The sequence below is a fragment of the Tachypleus tridentatus genome, unplaced genomic scaffold, assembly GCF_004210375.1.
Source record: "Tachypleus tridentatus isolate NWPU-2018 unplaced genomic scaffold, ASM421037v1 Hic_cluster_1, whole genome shotgun sequence".
In the NCBI taxonomy this organism is placed as follows: Eukaryota; Metazoa; Arthropoda; class Merostomata; order Xiphosura; family Limulidae; genus Tachypleus; species Tachypleus tridentatus.
This window is the reverse complement of record NW_027467777.1, coordinates 16,103,594-16,119,533: the sequence shown is the minus strand read 5'-3', so window position 1 is coordinate 16,119,533 and position 15,940 is coordinate 16,103,594. Positions and strand designations below refer to the sequence as shown.

At 28.7% G+C, this 15,940-nt stretch overlaps 1 protein-coding gene across 1 annotated transcript in view; it reads left to right on the top strand.

The window, feature by feature from the left end:
• The window catches only part of LOC143241852 (exportin-2-like), a 29,537-nt gene extending 16,937 nt beyond the window's left edge, over window positions 1–12,600 (top strand). Inside the window, 8 exon segments of the mRNA XM_076485130.1 lie at window positions 2,234–2,370; window positions 2,985–3,088; window positions 5,012–5,109; window positions 6,141–6,291; window positions 8,346–8,548; window positions 8,685–8,782; window positions 10,457–10,542; window positions 12,518–12,600. Coding sequence (XP_076341245.1) covers window positions 2,234–2,370; window positions 2,985–3,088; window positions 5,012–5,109; window positions 6,141–6,291; window positions 8,346–8,548; window positions 8,685–8,782; window positions 10,457–10,542; window positions 12,518–12,600 — 960 coding nt within the window.
• Window positions 12,601–15,940: the final 3,340 nt, after the last annotated feature.

Here is a 15,940-nt window from a genome sequence, read left to right as displayed (position 1 = left end):
TAATTTTTGTTTAAACACTTTCATCTCTGGTGTATTACAGTCTTACAATGTTTTTAACACTACTAGTAAACTTTGTATCCTTTCAAATTTTTGTTTACTAGCAGCTTCTGTTTTCCAACTGTTTGTTTTGGTAGCTAATCATGAAACATTTCATAATTCTCTATATATATTTTATATAAGTAATATGTGATATTTTATAGTATAGCAATATAGTTAGTTTCATAACTACAATATAGTAATATTATAACAGTAATGAAACAATAATATTCTAATATTTTATACATTGTTAGAGGCACATTCCAGCAAACTTGAAAAGAACATCGAAAGCACTTTAATAATTTAATGAATATTTTAATGTCAAAAAGTTTTATGTACTAGTCCAGAAGAAGATTGAAATACAGAACATTGGTTTAAAATATAAGTTCTCTTTTAATTATGTGGAGTTTAAATGTCTTCTTTTTTTTTCTAATTTTTTCTGTTATCAAAATGCACTACAAAGTTTGAAAGACTGTCATTGCTTGTAAATATCTTTGGTAATAATAAAACTTTATACCTTTCATAAAGTAGGTCAAAGGACAGAAATCTTTATACCTACTTTTAACTTTAGTTAATCGAGTAATATTCAGTTTAAAATATTATCTTTCACATTAACAGTTGTGTAAAATAATGTTAAAACAGAAGTATTGTCAGTCCAGAATTGGTTAAATAGTTTAAAATTACTAGTAATAATTGTGTTAATGAAACAAAGTATGGAATGAGAGAGAAAAAAACCTCAAACAATTAAATTCTGATTTAATTAAATCAAAAACAGAAAATGGAGTTGGAAAAAGGAATGTTTATTGTTACATGTTTTAGTGCCTTAGAAGGACTATTACACAGAAGAACCAATAATGAATATGAATGTGGCAGCTGTTAGAATAAATAACAGTAATTTAAATTCTATGGGAAAATAAAAGAATTTACATCTGTGAACTCAAAATCTAGATATTTTATATTAGTAACATTTATAAAATATAAAATAAACTTAGTGCTCAAAACATCTGAAACAGCTTTTATTCTTGCATTTTGGTCATTAGTCTTTATTTGGTGTAATATAACTTTTGGATAACACATGAAGATTCTTAATGTCTGTGAAACTACTTTATTTTCTGCACTCAAGATGCAAAAAAAATAAATTTTTCAAGATTATTTTTTACATAATTTTAGCTTAATTTTGTGTTATAAACATTTAACAGTGAATTTAGAAACTAATGAATTAGCAGCATTTGTAGTATTACTGAAGTCAGGATCTAATGGGAGATTACTGCATAATGCAAGTTAGACTACTGCTTGACCATATTTCTATTCCTTAGGTGTGAAAGCAAATATATGTGTGTATGTACGTGTGTGTTTATATTTTTATATACATATATAAATAATTGGTATTTAACAATAATGCTGAATTATTAATTCTTTGCGAAGTTCACATTCATAATAGTCATTGTAGGCCCAGCATGACCAGGTGGTTAAGGCACTCATCTTGTAATCCGAGGGTTGCGTGTTCGAATCCCAATCTCGCCAAACATGCTCACATTTTCAGCCATGGGGGCATTATAATATGATGGTCAATCCCACTATGTGTTGGTAAAAGAGTAGCCCAAGAATTGGCAGTGAGTAGTGATGACTAGCTAGCTGCATTCCCTCTAGCCTTACACTGTTAAATTAGGGATGGCTAGCACAAATAGTCCTCCTGTACCTTTGCACAAAATTCAAAACAAACAAACAAAAAGTTATTGTTCATAAAAATTGATATCTAATGGCACCTAGACCTCATTAATACTGGTTATGGCTGATATAGAATAGTTGACATATTCTCCTTTGATTTTTGTCATGGATTCTAATCATTGCTTTTAGAAATGCAGTTTTGTTTTATCTTTTTAATTTAAAACATGTGCTCTTCATTAGTACTTTTTTGAACCACATCAAAGTATTTTTTTATTTTGATTAGAGTTGAAACAGGAACATTTTTGTATTTTTAAAATTCTTTTTTTTCTTTCAAAAAATGTTTTTTAGAAAAAAAACAATTGTGTGAAGGAATTGTTTACAATTATTATTATTAAAATGTTCCTTTAATTTTAAAGGATGTTTTAGTTATCAGTTTAAAAAATTGCTACTTCAGCAATAATAGAAATATATTTCAAAATTGTTAAGATTACTAGCACATGAATAATAATGTTTTTAAATCTATTTATAGCTTCCACGGGAAGTAGTTCTTGCATGTGTGCCTCGTCTTATAATGTTACTCACTTCTTCCAGTCATGTAGTTCACACTTATGCGGCCCATGCCTTAGAACGTATTTTCACACTTCGTGACAGAGCTGGAAAACCTAGGTACTGAAAAATAAGTTGTTTTTAAGGAATATTTTTACTGATATCAAAGTGTCAGAATAAATTATTTGATTACATGTGCAGGAGATTCAGACAATACAACTATCAGCTTTGAGCAAGGACAATTAACCATCATTTATATGATTTGCACTTTTATTCACTAAAAGAATATGAAAGAGCTCTATGAGAAGCCTTATTTTCTATTTGCTCTATGTTTGTAAGGTCAATGTTTCTTACTTTGTTCTATGTTTGTAAGGTCAATGTTTCTTACTTTGCTCTATGTTTGTAAGGTCAACGTTTCTTACTTTGCTCTATGTTTGTAAGGTCAATGTTTCTTACACTGTTACCAATTAGAGAAAAACTTGTAGAATTTGAGAAAGACATTTGAATTGCTTACTAAGAAGTATTATATAGTCAAAATACAAGTGAATTAATTAATTTAAAAATAATATTGAAAACAAGAACTACTAATTAATGTTATTTTTGTATAACAGAAAAACTATGAAGTCCAAATTTAAGTATATACTTTAGTTTTCAAATTATAAGTAAAACAGCTATTACTTTATTCTATCAACAGTTTTTTTTAATACCTTATTGAGTTGTTATATTTCCTATAGTATAACACCTGCAGACATTCAAGGCAGTACTGAAATACTTCTCAAAAATCTCTTCAGTGTTATAGACATGTCTGGTTCAGAAGAAAATGAATATGTTATGAAAGGTAAGTGTTTTCAAAATTCCCCTCCCAATAAACTGGATTTATATTTACTTCAATTAAATACTTGGTATTTATTATAATGTTTAAAGTAAAATTATTTTTAATGCAGATGCATTTCATTAGAAATGTTTCCTTCAGCAAATTTCTTGTAATGACAACAAGCAGAAAGAAAAATTAAAAAATCAGGTACAGAAGTGAAATAGCACATAAATTTCAATTATGTTGCTTAAAATACAGAAATTTTATATATTATGTTTTACTAAACCACAAGTTCTCTAGTAGGAGAGCAGTAAACTTAAGGACTTTCAGTGCTAAAATCTGGGCTCAAATGCCAGGGAGACACAGCAGATAGCCCAAAGTGGTTTTGCTCTAAAGAAATCAAATTGAGCTACAGTATTAATTACTGAGGACTTATTGAGGATATTGCACAATATCACAACAGGGGTCTTACCTAATTGGTGGGTATCCATTATATGTTGCATCTATGTAGTTGTTGACAACAGTGGTGTAAACTGGTTGATGGTTTAATATTAAACAACTAAACTGTTAAAAACTATTATATAACAATATAATAACCATAAACTAGGACACTTTCATTTTATATTGCATAGTGCCCTATACTTGTAAAAAGTTGTCAGTTTATTCATGTAAACTGAATTTGTAAGGTGAGTTTGTTCCTGAATTGTAGGAAATTAAAATGTTGTTAGTAGGCAACCATGTTTTATTTTTGCAAGTTTTGGAAAGACTGGTCCTCCAATCATTTTATGAAACCTCTAGCTTTGTTAGTTACTTAAGAAAATTAAAGGATATCAAATGGCAGCATGTAAGAAATGGAATTTGAATCATAAAGAACAGAGTATAGCAAGAAATAAAATTTGTGACAGAATAGAGAAGGAAAAAAAGTAGAGGTTTCTCAAAGCTACTCCCAAGATTATCTTAACTTGAACATTATTCTGTGAATTCGTTATAAAATTTAAAAATTAACATTACACTACAATTTTTCATAAGTACATACTTTTAAGTACTTTTGCATTTGTTGCTTATTACAGTGTCAATCATTTTTATACAATTAGTTTACAGAAATGACCTCATAAGAAATCAGTAAATTGGAGTTTGCTGTCTGAACTTAAAACTTATTTTGTACTAAATACATTGAGAAGAGTACCCTGGTTATTAACAAATGTTTCATAATTCGAAGTAAAACCACTTAGAACATTGGCATTGCATTATATTTGCTTCTTTTTTTTTAATTTATATATATATATATATGTCAAACTTTAAATAAATGTACCTATTACTCACACTTGGAAATAGATTAAAAAAAATCCTTTAAAAGTATTAAAACCAAAAGGGCTTGTCTATGAAAGAAATGTATATATGTATGTGTTATGTATGTATCAAGAGAATATTCATACTGAAAAGTAAAATCAAATCAAAAGGAAGACTTAAAAACAACAAATCCTAACCTCTGACTAATGTTAGTGTGAACACTAAAGATTGGAAAGGGAATTGAAAAGTGAAGATGAAGTAAGTACATCAGCTAACAACTAAATCTTGCACCAATCTCGTCTTTAGTCAGTCAGTGCTTGTCTTACTTGAACATAAAAGATTCCAATAGACTTAATTAACATAAACATGAAATTAATGCTAATAAATATTATAAAACAATTTGCAGCCATCTAAATTTATTTTAATCCAATCTTTCTGATAACAAGGTTATCATTAGAAATATAAAACTTGAACAGCTATAACCAGACAATACCACAAAGTTTTTTGTTCCAAGACCTGCTCTTAATTAAGAAAAATTGTAGAGAAAGAGCTGAGATATAAACAAAGGTACTGCATGTGTGTTCATCTGTTGTTTTTTAATTTGAGTTTTAAACATTTGAAAGATTTTGCAAGAGATAAACTTTGTTCAATTTCCAGCTATTATGAGAACATTTTCCCTACTTCAAGAAGCTGTTATCCCATATCTACCAACACTACTTCCCAAGCTGACAATAAAGCTATTACAAGTTAGCAAGGTAAGGTGGTACTAGTTTTATCTTTCATAACACTATTTGTTGAATCATCAGTCCTTTCACTTCCCTTGGTGGGGCAGCAGTAAGCCTAAAGAATTTTATTGCAAAAATCTGGTGTTTGATTCCTTGTGTTAAACATAGCATGTAGTCCAATGTAGTCTTGGTTTCAAAAATAACAAACAATCCTTTCATAGTAAGAATTTCAATTTTTTATATTAGCAAGATAAATTAGTTTTCTGTAGATTTCCTGTGGTTTATGCTATAAGAATAATCAAAATATCATGTCTATCTTAAACATACAAACTACTTACATATATACCTTTCATTTTATTTGTAGAATCATGATTCATTTATGGCAGACTTTGTTACCAAACAAAATTAATTTGAAAAAAATGTGCTCTCTCAAAGTAATGTATCTATTTCATAATATTATTTGATGAAGACTGCAAACATCTCAGGATAATTTGATTTATTGTATTTCCTTAAAGAGGTGTAAGTTTTATCCATGATTTTCCCCAAGATTTGGGGATACTGCCATTAATTGTTCTAATAGGAAGGATCTAAGTGTCCTGCCATAAAACTCTGTATTGGTCCATGAAAGTATCGTTTCAATGACTTATTAACTCAACTAATAATAAAACTTTGTTGTACACAGCTTCCTTTGGCAAAACTAGAAATTACAATCAATTTTGCATATTCAGAAACATTTTAAACAAATATGTACAAATGATTGTATGTATATTAAAATTGTGTGAAAAATCAGACATGTTCATATGTCTTCAATCATCTTTTATTGAAACCAGTTGAAACTTTTAAGTATTTTTGTAAATATATGTTTTTTAAAATTATTTTATGTATTTATTAAGCAATATTAGATTTTATTTCATTACAGAGGATTTGTTGAATTAGCCAATAAATTGAGGAATAGGTACATTTCTGATGGTGACTTGAAAGTTGTTGTTACATCATTATTAACATTACTTAGTACATTAACTTTCATTTTGTAATTTTTGTTTCTTTTCAAATTTGTATAGAACCCAAGCAAGCCACATTTTAACCACTATTTATTTGAGACTTTAAGTTTATCCATTCGAATTGTTTGCAAGTCAACAACTAGAGCAGTTTCCACGTTTGAGGAAGCTCTCTTCCCAGTTTTTCAGGAAATTTTGCAACAGGATGTTCAAGGTAATGATATTTTATTCATAGGTAAAGAGAAAATAAAAATTGGTGTAAAAATTGTAAATTGTGATGATTCTGTATTCATATTTTGTCTTGATTTAGCTGCACCCTAAACTGTACACAGTCATGTAAGTTACAAATATTACTCTTCAGTAAATGTTATAAGATAAAAAAGAAGTTAGAGATTAAATTACATCAATAATACATAATAGTTTTGGTTTCTAAACTTTTCCTTAACCATAATGTTGTCATTACTGAACAAAATTCTTAAGTTTCTAATAGGAACCTTTTTTTTTTATCTAAAGTTCTATTATGTTAATTTTCTTTAACAGTCATAATAAAATTTTAATTTAATGGAATAAAATAAGTTGGATAAACAAACCAGTTGTCAATGGGTACAAGAAAATATTAGTGTAACCAGTCAATTTTTATTTATGAGTTTTTAGCTTTATTATTTTAGGCAGTGTAATACTTATCTTTTTTAATAGTTAAGTTAATCTAGCTCCCATGCAGAAAGTACTGCAGTAGTTAATATTGGCAAAATTTACATAACAAATGTGTTCAGACGTGAGACTGGGCTAGGTGTGAGCATTAATGTTTAGTGTATCACTGTAAGTTGTGTGACTAATGCAGGTTTCATTAACATCCTTAGTACAGTCTCAGTCAGTTTCACTGACCACCTGATCTCTGTGCACTTTAATGTTTATTTATAAATGTGATGCTATTAACTTTTAACATAGTGTGTATATATCTTCACAAAATGTGGCACTTTCAGTAAGCACAAGTCTCAAATTAAAAAGTCATTTTTTTTATTGAAGTGTTTGTTTTGAAGAATCTGTGTGCAAAATGATTTTCATGTTGAGATTAAAAATTCTTTTCATCTCAAAAATCTCAAATTTCATTTACATAACCTCCAAAAGCTCCTAAACACATATCAAATGTTTGTTTTCAGTAAAACTATATTTTCAAACTGCTATTTGCACCATTACAAGTTGTAAATCACTTGGGGAATGTACAGCTCACATGCTTTCCTCATGAAACATTTTTACTATATTATTATTATTATTTATTTTACATAATCTAACTTAAAGATCCCTATTTTTACATTTTAGTTACAATTATAATTATAAATAAAGAATGAATGAGAAATAAAGTGCTTTTCTGTGTCTTTTGTTGTTGACTGTTTATGACAACCCTACCTTTTTTTATATACTAATGGCAGTAATGCACAAAATAATTTTTATGTAGAGCAATAAAGAATATAGAATAATAACATGCAAAAAACAACAACTTGTCCACCTGTCACAATTTTTCTAATTTCTTAACTCTGCAACAAGAACCATTACAAATTAATTCAAGCTAGTCATTATCTTTCCCATCAGAACAGATTATGTACTAACAGAGAAATTGAAAATTCAGCATTCAGTAAACAACATATGTTATGTCATTTGATGGATAAAAAACCTTTGCTTTCTATTGGTTATAGATGTTATTGAATTAAGTGTAAGAGAGCACTAACAACAAATCCTGAAAGAGAGAGTGTTACAGGTGGGTATGACATAAAGGGTCTGATTTTCTCTTTGATGACTCCATTACCAAACAGAATTGAAAGTTATGAAATTTATGATTTGTGTGAGCAACTACAATTTTATTGTGAGTAATTTGTTAAATTTCGTACTTATTGGAGGGGTGGTGAATAAAATAGAATAAAATGACATGCTGAAAGAAAATGTGTTTTCCCACTAGGGGAAATTTAAATATTTTTTTTAAATATTGCCTTTTAAAATTATGAACCTGAAACTTGTATACTATTAAAATATTAATTATTAGCTATGCATTTGTGCCATAATAATTGGCATAATGCATAAAAAAATGGTGTAATGAGATTTTGAATGTACTCTACTAAAACTTTGTGACATGAGTAGTAAATGATGCCCAAGCAGGTAGGGTTAAAGTAATAGATTAAAGTAAAACTGTTTAGTATCATTACCTCCTAATAATATATGTGAAAAAGAACAGTTACCCTGTAATCAAAAAATGATGGCTTTTCTTTATTCTAGAATTCATTCCTTATGTTTTTCAAATTCTCTCTCTGCTACTGGAGTTCCATGACACATCAGTCCCAGAAACATATATGTCACTTTTCCCATGTCTTCTCTCTCCTGTATTGTGGGAGCGGCCTGGAAATATTCATCCATTAGTTAGACTTATTCAAGCTTACATTGAAAAGGGAGCTCAACAGGTGGTAGCCACAAATAAGCTGGTAAGTAAGGTAGTTCAATATGTGATGAAAACACATCTGTGTCATTACCATTATACACACTTTTCTCAAGCAGTAATCTTATCCATATTGCAACAGGACGTTGACATTTATTGTTATTAATATTCATGTTTTTTAGTCTGGATTGCTTGGCGTCTTTCAAAAATTGATTGCATCGAAATCAAATGACCATGAAGGTTTCTACATTATGCAAAGTTTGATCCAGTATTTAAATCCGTAAGTTTCTTTCACTCGTTTGTTGTAGATATTAAAAATTCAAAGAAGCATGAAAATAGTTATATGGGGTGTGTATATCATTCATTTGTAAGGACTTGAGAATTCTGAAGAAGCAAGCCTAGCCTATTTTGAACCCAACAGTATAATTCCTATTGTTTCAGTCTGAACTCTAGAAAAAAAGAAAAACAAACAGCCAAGGAATGACTTACAATATTGCTTCTTAGTTTTTTATTAGTTTTATTTCAAGTGAGAGTTAATTGTGTGCTTAGGTTTTATAGGATTATGGATTAAAGTAAGAAAAAAATGTATTTGATTTAACAGTAGCAAAATAATAAATATGAAAGGTATGACATTGAATTAATAAGTTTAAAAATATTATATATAACTTTATATTTTAGTTGAAATTGAATTAAATTAGATTCCAATATTCAGTGCCCATACTTACTATTAATAATATTTATACAAGTGTATTAATAGTATAATATACAAAGTTTGTCTTTTTTCATCCTGAATTTATGTATTAAGAATAAATGATGACAAAAGAAAAGGCCACTGGTGACATCAGCCAAGATAAACAAGGATCCATTAGATTTAATATTTTTTAATGGAGTTTTACATTTCAAAGCATTTTCAGGTCTTGCTAATAATATTTATACCACAGCTAACAAAAACATATATATCTGCATTATATAATTATATTAAACGGACTTGAAAAAGAAATTCTGTTAACAATATAAAGAATCACTTTTCGCAACAAAAACCGATAAAAAATGCAGCTGTAGCATGATCCTTTCATCACTTAATTAGATTTCACAATCAGTGACCAATTATTGTCATTTCTCCATCAGAAAACATCATAAATTAGCAGTAGGTTTTGCTGTATTATGCATTATGATATGCAAGATACACTTACATAGCATATCTTGATGTTATCACATTGGTAACTTCCTAAAATTAAGGTAAAAACACAGAAAATATATTTTGCTGATATCTTTGCATCAGGGTGTGAATACCTCACATTATCTACTGATCATACAGAATGTGCTGTCAGTAACATTTAACCTTCCATTAACTCTATCCACTTTCCATGGTGAAAGGGTTAAGTAAGGGCTACAGCATGTACATTAGTATTGGAGTGAGAACATAAATGAACCTAAACTTTCTTTGCATTTGCAACTTAATGTATTGAACTTTTAATTATGTTTCAGTAATTACCCATCTGTATCATAGTCAAAATTTTGCTAACTTAAAAGTTTGAAACATAGAAACCTATGCAAGTTTGGAGTTTTTATTGATTCATACAGTGAACCTTAAATAATACATTTCCTTTGCTGGCAGTGTTTCAGAATTCTTTAAAAACAAATATTTTAGAAGAAAAGATTAAAACTTAACATCAATACATGATAGTAAAATATATTACTCTCAAATTCTAAAATTCTCAAATGTTGTATTACATTTCCTAATTTGTATGAAAATATGATACCCATAACCAGAGCACTTTCAATCAGTGCATCTTTCTTCACCACTGAAGAAGCATCCACCTTTCTGTGAGGCTCAGGTTGTAGAGTATCAAATCTGTGTTTTATTCATTTTTTGAACTTGCATGTTTTGAAAACACTTGCTGTGTTCTTTGTTTTTAAAATTGAAAAACTCCTTCTAATCTTTTCTTTCCAGAGAAGCTCTTGAACAGTATATAAAACAAGTGTTTATTCTGCTTTTCCAGAGGTTACAGAATTCAAAAACAACAAAATATATCAAAGGTAAGAAGCAGCAATAGACTAGTAAAATAATGATTTAATTTTTTAGTTAGTTTATGGAAGATTTCCTGGATTATAAAAAAAATTATAAAGAATATAATTGTTTTTATATTTTCAGTTATACTGATTTAACAGAAATATCATGCACAGATTAATAGGCTCTGAAAGACAGTTTTGAGCCTATCATGAAATTCAACAACTAAAGTTTGATAGTGGTATGCATCTTGCTAGTTTTAATATTTAGTCACTGTGTGCAATTATATAGTTCAGAGACAATATAGTTAAGTTTTAAGTTGAAGTATGACAACATCTGAAGTAACATGTCTAGTCCAAAATCTGTTGTCACAAAAGAATCTGTTTGTTGAATGGTAAACTTTATGATCAGGTTGACAATGTTGCTATGTGCTTGAGACTTGTGACATCCTTGGTTAATTTATTTATATTTTTCATGAAAAATAATGTTTGGAAAATTGTCTGCATCTATTAAAACCTCTTTAGTGTTAAAATATCTTTAAGATCTGATCAAGCTTCCCAATTTCTTCAGTATCTGTCTGGTAAACACAACATGAAACATACTTAGAAATATCAGCAAGAACATAAACTTCCCTTTCTGGATACCTTGATTTATTACAATAATAGATTGTATTATCATGTTTATCATAAGAAAACATTTGCAAGCTTATATTTCAGTTTTAAGTTTCACTTATAATGTTCTTAAACTAAAGTTGTTAAAGTATTATTTCACCATGTGTTTGAAATACCTAGCACTAACAAAGCTGTGTGTAAAGAATTTATTGACATCAAGGATTTTGTATATAAGACTGAATTATTTAAATAAGTATAAAGTTTATATACCATAATTCCAACCAAAGTATTTGAATTCCCTTTAGTCATCAGTTGTACCATTTATGGGTGAATATTTTTTATTTATTAAGAATTAGCTTAAACAGGTTGTCTGAGGTTATACCCACAGGTACAATTAAGGCGTGTATTTTAATCTAATTGTAACTTACTGTCTTTTTCTAAATTTGTAGATCCAATACCAACTGTACAGTCATCATTAATAGTTTATAAATTTATTTGTCCTTGTTGTCAGCAAGGCTCTGTTGGTTTTACAGGAAGGAAACTATTAACAATGTGAAAGAGTATGCCAACCTTCATGCATTTAAACATGCCCTAGGAGGATGTGGCATTGTTATTCATTCTCATTTGTTCAACTCTCTCTCATTTGTCATTGTCATTTTTCTCTAAAATATTCTATGGGACAACCATGTTCTGAAATCATTAAGTGCTCATCCTGTTTCATATCTTGACAATAATGGCACTTGGTAATGTTGCCACTAAACATACTTATAAACAGTGCTTTTGTTTTGTTAATGATTTAATGACAGATCAAAATTTGTGATTTAATGACATTTTGGCATAACCTATAGTAATATTTATCATTTGAAAAGCTCTTCATTGGAATCCATCCTGTATCAAGATACATTTTCAGTGTTATATGACAGTAGAATGTGTCATAGCATAGTTTTATATAGGTATATCTAAAACATTTTATTATAAGCTGCTATCAAAAACCAAAGTAGGTTTTCTTCTACAAATGTATTAGTTACAGTTCTTATTTTGAAATTAGCATACAATAAATTTGTTACTATAGAGTAAACTTTATCCATTGCATACTGTTTTTATGTTAAAGCTAATTAGGTGTGTTTGCACAAGAAGATTGTTAATAGTAGTTACTAATAATATCAGTATCTTTAATGAAAACTTTGTCCATTTTGAACTTCCTATAAATTCTCCTTTTTTTCCACCTTTGAAAGTTATGAACTTGTTGGAATTTGTAAATTATATCTGCAGAATCTTATAACCTATAATCTAATATTTAAATGTCATTATGATATAAACTATCTGTTCCATTGTTTTTTGGTCTTTGTAGTATTTTTGTGAAATGTGTAGAAAAATACGTTTTCTGTTCCAGGACTTCTAGTGTTTTTTTCGTTGTTTGCATACAAGTATGGAGGTGTGTTGATTAACACAATTGATGGAATTCAGCCAAAGTGAGTAGTAGAACACTCAGTTTAAATCTTTGTATTTTGTTAATGTTAAATGTGTGCACATTTTTTTATTTATTGTTTCGTTTCTTGTCCAGTTATGACATGCTCTCTCATGTTTGATAAGAAATAACCCAAAACATAAAAGCTTATATTAGTGAATTGCTTCAGTGAATAACTGCATAATTCTGTAAGCTACTGTAGTTTAAATTACTGGTTTAATGTGAAAAATGAATGCATACTGGTTTGTACTTTCTATATTTTTGTTCTGGCTTTCCTACTTATCTGAGGTAGTAGTTTTAAACAAAAGAATGAATGGAAAGCTGTCTTTTTATATTTAATAGAACTAGTTAAATATTTTTTTGTCCTTTCCTATTGTAGTAAAATGATCTGGCCATATAATGCAAAACAATTGAGAGAAATACTAATAGTGTTACACATCACACTTGTAATAGCTACTCTCAATTCTCTGTTGTTTGTTTTTAAGTTTTGTAGTTTGCTCAGACTAGCCTATATTTGATTTTCTCATCACTTCCATGATGTCATAAGTTTAACATGTATTACACACTTATAGATATGATGTCCTGAGTTTAACGTGTATTACACACTTACAGATACGATGTCCTGAGTTTAACGTGTATTACACACTTACAGATACGATGTCCTGAGTTTAACATGTGTTACACACTTACAGATATGATGTCCTGAGTTTAACATGTGTTACACACTTACAGATATGATGTCATAAGTTTAACATGTGTTACACACTTATAGATATGATGTCCTGAGTTTAACATGTGTTACACACTTATAGATACGATGTCCTGAGTTTAACATGTGTTACACACTTATAGATACAATGTCCTGAGTTTAACATGTGTTACACACTTATAGATACGATGTCCTGAGTTTAACATGTATTACACACTTACAGATAATTACTAAAACACTGATTCTGTAGTTTTCAACCTACTTGCCATGTATTTTGGGAATTGTCAATAATTCTTACTGGCATTTGTCCTTGGATTAGTTATAACTAATCAAAGAGAATTATTTTCTTTATAAGATTAACTCGTTATCATGAGTTTTTGAGTAATTTGACCTAAAGATTCAATGTTACTATCTCCAAGTTCACATTGAACAGTTAGGTGAATTATTGTAATGTACTTCTACCTTAGTTAAATTGTAATAGTTATAGGATGTTATATACTTTTAGCATGTTTTTGAGTTATTTCATATTTAAAATAAGTAAAAAATTATATACTACTGTTTTTACAAAGAAGTACGATTATGTCAGAGATAAAAGAAGCCACATAAAAATTAATTTTTTATTTATTGGTATAAAAGTAACTAAAATCTAAAAGTTATATAAAAATTATCAGTGAAGTATGCACACGAGTTGCATGTGCATTATGTAATTCACAATGGCCAGGTGGTTAGGGTGTTGAATTTACAATCTGCAGGTTGCAGGTCAGAATCCCTATCACACCAAACATGCTTGCCCTTTTACCCACGGGAGCATTATTATCCTACTGTTCATTGATAAAAGAGTAGCCCAAGAGTTTCCAGTGGGTGGTGATGACTACTGCCTTCCCTCTACTTTTTCTCTGTTAAATTATAGATGGCTGGCACAGATAGCCCTCAGGTAGTTTTGTGCAAAATTCCAAAACAAACCAATACCATAACTTGAGCTACTTTTTTTTTTTACAAAGTGAGTCAGTTTATAAATTTTAGTAATGTTACCCATCACATTTTCAAAAGTTGTTTGTAATCCTCTAACATTCACATTATTAAGTTTGACTTAGGCATCATAAAAATTCTTACAAAGTGCCTGATTATACTTAATGATTTTTCCATGTTCTAGTAAGTATGTATACACATGGCTCAAATTAATCTGTTAGAGATTTTTCTTAAGTATTGGTTTCCTTCATCAGCATATATGTATTATATTTAATAGTGTTAGAGAAAATAACAGACAAAGTATAAAGTTTTCTGAAAAAAAAAACATTTATTTAAAATGTTCTGTAGATTATGAAAATGAAAACTCAAAAGTATAAGATAAAAAAATATTTTTAATATCAACATGAAAGTCTTGCACTTGGATTAGTTAGACTTCAAATTCTTAAATTTACACAAAACACTAGGAAAAGTATTCAATTAAGATTTTTTGTATAGTAAATACTTAATATTTAGTAAAAGGAATGACCAAGCCTGTATAAGAAGAGTTAAACAAAATGGGAAATTTCTGTTTAGTTGAAAATTGGTGGCCTGCATGAGAATAAAAATAACTACCTTTTCTAAAATAATTATACTATGGTATTTAAGACTGGTTATGATCCTACTAGTTAATCATTAATTAGCATTTTTTAATTGAAAAGGTTTGCACTAAATTATAGGACTGAGGAAAGATAAGTTATTTATCTTGCAAGTTACTATTATTATTAAATTTCTGAATTGGTGGTGTGTGTATGTGTAATATTAAAGCACTGTCTACGTATAGCCTTTTGAAAGAAATGTTTTACTTTTCTGTACAAATTTTGTAACTTTCTTGCAATGATTTTCATAAAGAAATATAAAAACTAATTATACTGTTTTTGTGTTTTAATTACCTTTATTGATGTGTTTACCAACAATATTTTATTATTTAGGCTCATTTTTATTTCTTTAATACTCCAAATCACATTTTTTTTTTTTTTTTTTTCTAAGTTCTTAAATAATTGGCAGGTACCAAAGAATTGAAAGTTAGCTAATGGCACTCTTTGTTTCAAAGGATGTGATAAAAATTGTTCCAGTAATTATAAGCCTGTTAGTCTTAAACAGTTGTGGGAAAAGTCTGGGAAAGTTTGGTAAACAATAATTTGCAAACCCATTTAACAAATGCAGAGAATAAGTTAGAAAATTGGAGGGAAGAATGGCTGCATTAAAGAAATTAGAAGATTATAGTAAATGACATTTAGTAAAATTGGATTAATATCACAAGTGAGGTTCCTCAAGGCTCATTCTTAGGACCTTTGCCCTTTTGTGATTTACATCAGTAACAGATGAAATAATTCCTTTAAATTACTTAAATTTGCTGATATAAAAAGCTTCAGTGTTACTTGTTGTCAAGATGCTGCTGGTTTACAAAAAGATTTAAATCATTTTGTGAATTGAGCAAATAAATGGTACATTGATTTTAATTATAATAAATGCAAGATATATGGGTTAGTGTAATTTGAATTATAATTTTGAAGGAAATAATCTTGACAGTGTCATGAAAGTATAGGATCAGTCTCTTAAACCATCCAATCAGTGTGGTGTTGCTAGTGGTGGGGCAAATAGGATTTTAGGTTATATCTACAGAACTACTG